General features: G+C 33.3%; 1 protein-coding gene across 1 annotated transcript; it reads left to right on the forward strand.

Annotated features, from left to right (window-relative positions):
* The first annotated feature begins 420 nt into the window (after nt 1-420).
* Nucleotides 421-1,532, forward strand: LOC144998835 (uncharacterized). The gene is made up of 2 exons (XM_078958568.1): nt 421-743; nt 1,057-1,532. Exons 1-2 carry the CDS (start codon nt 524-526, stop codon nt 1,341-1,343), a joined length of 507 nt encoding a protein of 168 aa, XP_078814694.1. The 5' UTR covers nt 421-523; the 3' UTR covers nt 1,344-1,532.
* The last annotated feature ends 718 nt before the right edge of the window (nt 1,533-2,250 follow it).

The following is a 2,250-nucleotide window of genomic DNA, read 5'->3' on the forward strand; positions in this document are numbered from 1 at the left end:
TTTAATATTTAAGAAGGGCATATATGATATTATGATGTTTAAAAAGGACATATATGATATTTTGAAATTTTATGAATAGTAAATATGATATTTAGAAATTTTATGAAGGGTAAATATGATATTTAGAAATTAAGTTGGGTAAATATGATATTTTGATGTTTAAGAAGGGCATATATAAAATTCTCCCCACTATAAATTGTTTGGCCATTCTACGGTGTTTGGCTTTATAAATTACTATGTTTAAAAAATAAAAATAATAATAAAATAGTAATACTAAAAAGAAATTAAAAATTGGAGCATATTGATGATTTATATAAGTATAATATATTGCAAATTAAAATTAAAGTATTAAAATATTACATAAATAAATCATTACTCTTACACAAAGGAATCGAGGGCCGTGATATAAGTATGTTTTCCGCTGAGTGCAACAATTTGCGCTTATTTATAATCTTAACCACTGACTACGGATAGGAAGTAGGAAGATCCCCCACCCCCACCGGGAACAACCAACCTCGACTCCATGGGCATCTGGGACGATATCAGATCGGTCGCCGTCAGACTTATGAATCGGAGCACTTCAAACACCTCATCCGATTCATCTACAACTTCCCGTAATCGCTTCCTAACCAAGCCGGTTGTGGAATCCCTGCCTGACCCCGATCGTAGGGAGACCATAACTCGAGTTCTAACCGGCTTCGGCAAGTTCGCCGTCGATTCTGCTGTTAACGATTCTCTCAAAGGTTAGTTATATGATCTCCTTCATGAATCATGCTACTGAACTAGGATTGAGCTCCTGACTCAATTTTTGTTTAAAATTATTGCTTTTGGGGATTAGGGGTAAGAAACCCCTGCCTGTGTTCCAACTTCCAATTTTAATGTTTTCTTACGAAGTTACATTTGGGATTATTCAACAATTCTATCTAAATGGTCGAATTTTAGATTTTAGGGATTTATGAGTTTCATTGTAACGATTTTGGGTACTTTATAGGGTTCTTACGAACGACTCAGTTGTTCGATTGCATAATTGATGATTCTGTTTCTGGTTATGTGAAGGTCGGATGCAAGTGTATAAGATAGTGAAGGAAGGATTGAAGGATGAAGCTCCTGTAGAACCAGCGAATTTGAACAATAAAGCACCACATACATTAATGATGGAGGAGATGCAGGCTCGGATGGAGAAAATGGAAGAGGATTTGCATATTATAAGGCTGGATGACGAAGATTCAATCTTATGTGCCAAGGATTTGGATCCTCGTAAAGATGAATCCGCAGAAGGTAGTGAAAAATCATCTCCTGCAAAAACTGATGTGAAGAAGATCTTCATTCGATCGCGCTTATAAAGAGGGGATTGTAAAATACATATGCGTTTACACTTTACAGGTATCGGTAGATTGGATTCTGTATTCTTTTGCATTTTTGTTGATGTTTTAAGTTGCATCTATAAACTCTTACTTTTTTTTCTTTGAATGTTTATATGTGGCATATGCAATGACAATTTTTAATTAATACTTGAATGTTTATATGTGGCATATACAATGCATCTTTATTCAGATATCATAATCGAAGGTTTCTTGTGATGAATGATTCAGATTTGGCATGGCGTCCTTAGTTTGGTTATATATGCTACAGCTTCATATTCCAGCTTAAAACATTTGATGAAAATTTTCTAGATTCTCTTTAATTTCATACATCTTTGATAGTTTAATTCTATGAAATTTAAAGGAAAAAAATCCAATGCCTAATCTTCAAATTATCATTTCCCCTTATTGCTTCATGTCTTTTTCAGTGGTGTGATTCCATTCTAAAATATATTAACTTTTACCGTTGTGTTTGAAAGCAGTAGTTAGCAAAATCTGCAAAAAAAAAAAAGGGTTCTTCCATTGAAGTGGAGCAAGTTCTTGGTAGCACTCAACTATTATAAATACTTGTGTTCAATCTAACTTTTGTTATTTGTTTCACATATTATTTGCATCTTTTTAATTTTTATAGTAAAAAATTTATGCTTAAAGTGCTTTATTTTTTTGTTTTTGTTATAAGAAAAAGACAAAACTTCAAAAATGGTCCTTGTGGTTTTCGAAAACATCAAGTTTAGTCCCTAAGCTCAAAAAACCTCACAGATGGTCCCTGTGGTTTCAAAACTTTTAACAAATGGTCCTTTTCGCTAACACCGTTAGTTTTTGGCCGTTAAGTGAAGGGCATTTCTGTCTTTTCACTACTACAGGGATCATTTATGAAGTTTTGACTTAT

Source organism: Lactuca saligna, chromosome 5 (genome assembly GCF_052625555.1).
Source record: "Lactuca saligna cultivar CGN05327 chromosome 5, ASM5262555v1, whole genome shotgun sequence".
In the NCBI taxonomy this organism is placed as follows: Eukaryota; Viridiplantae; Streptophyta; class Magnoliopsida; order Asterales; family Asteraceae; genus Lactuca; species Lactuca saligna.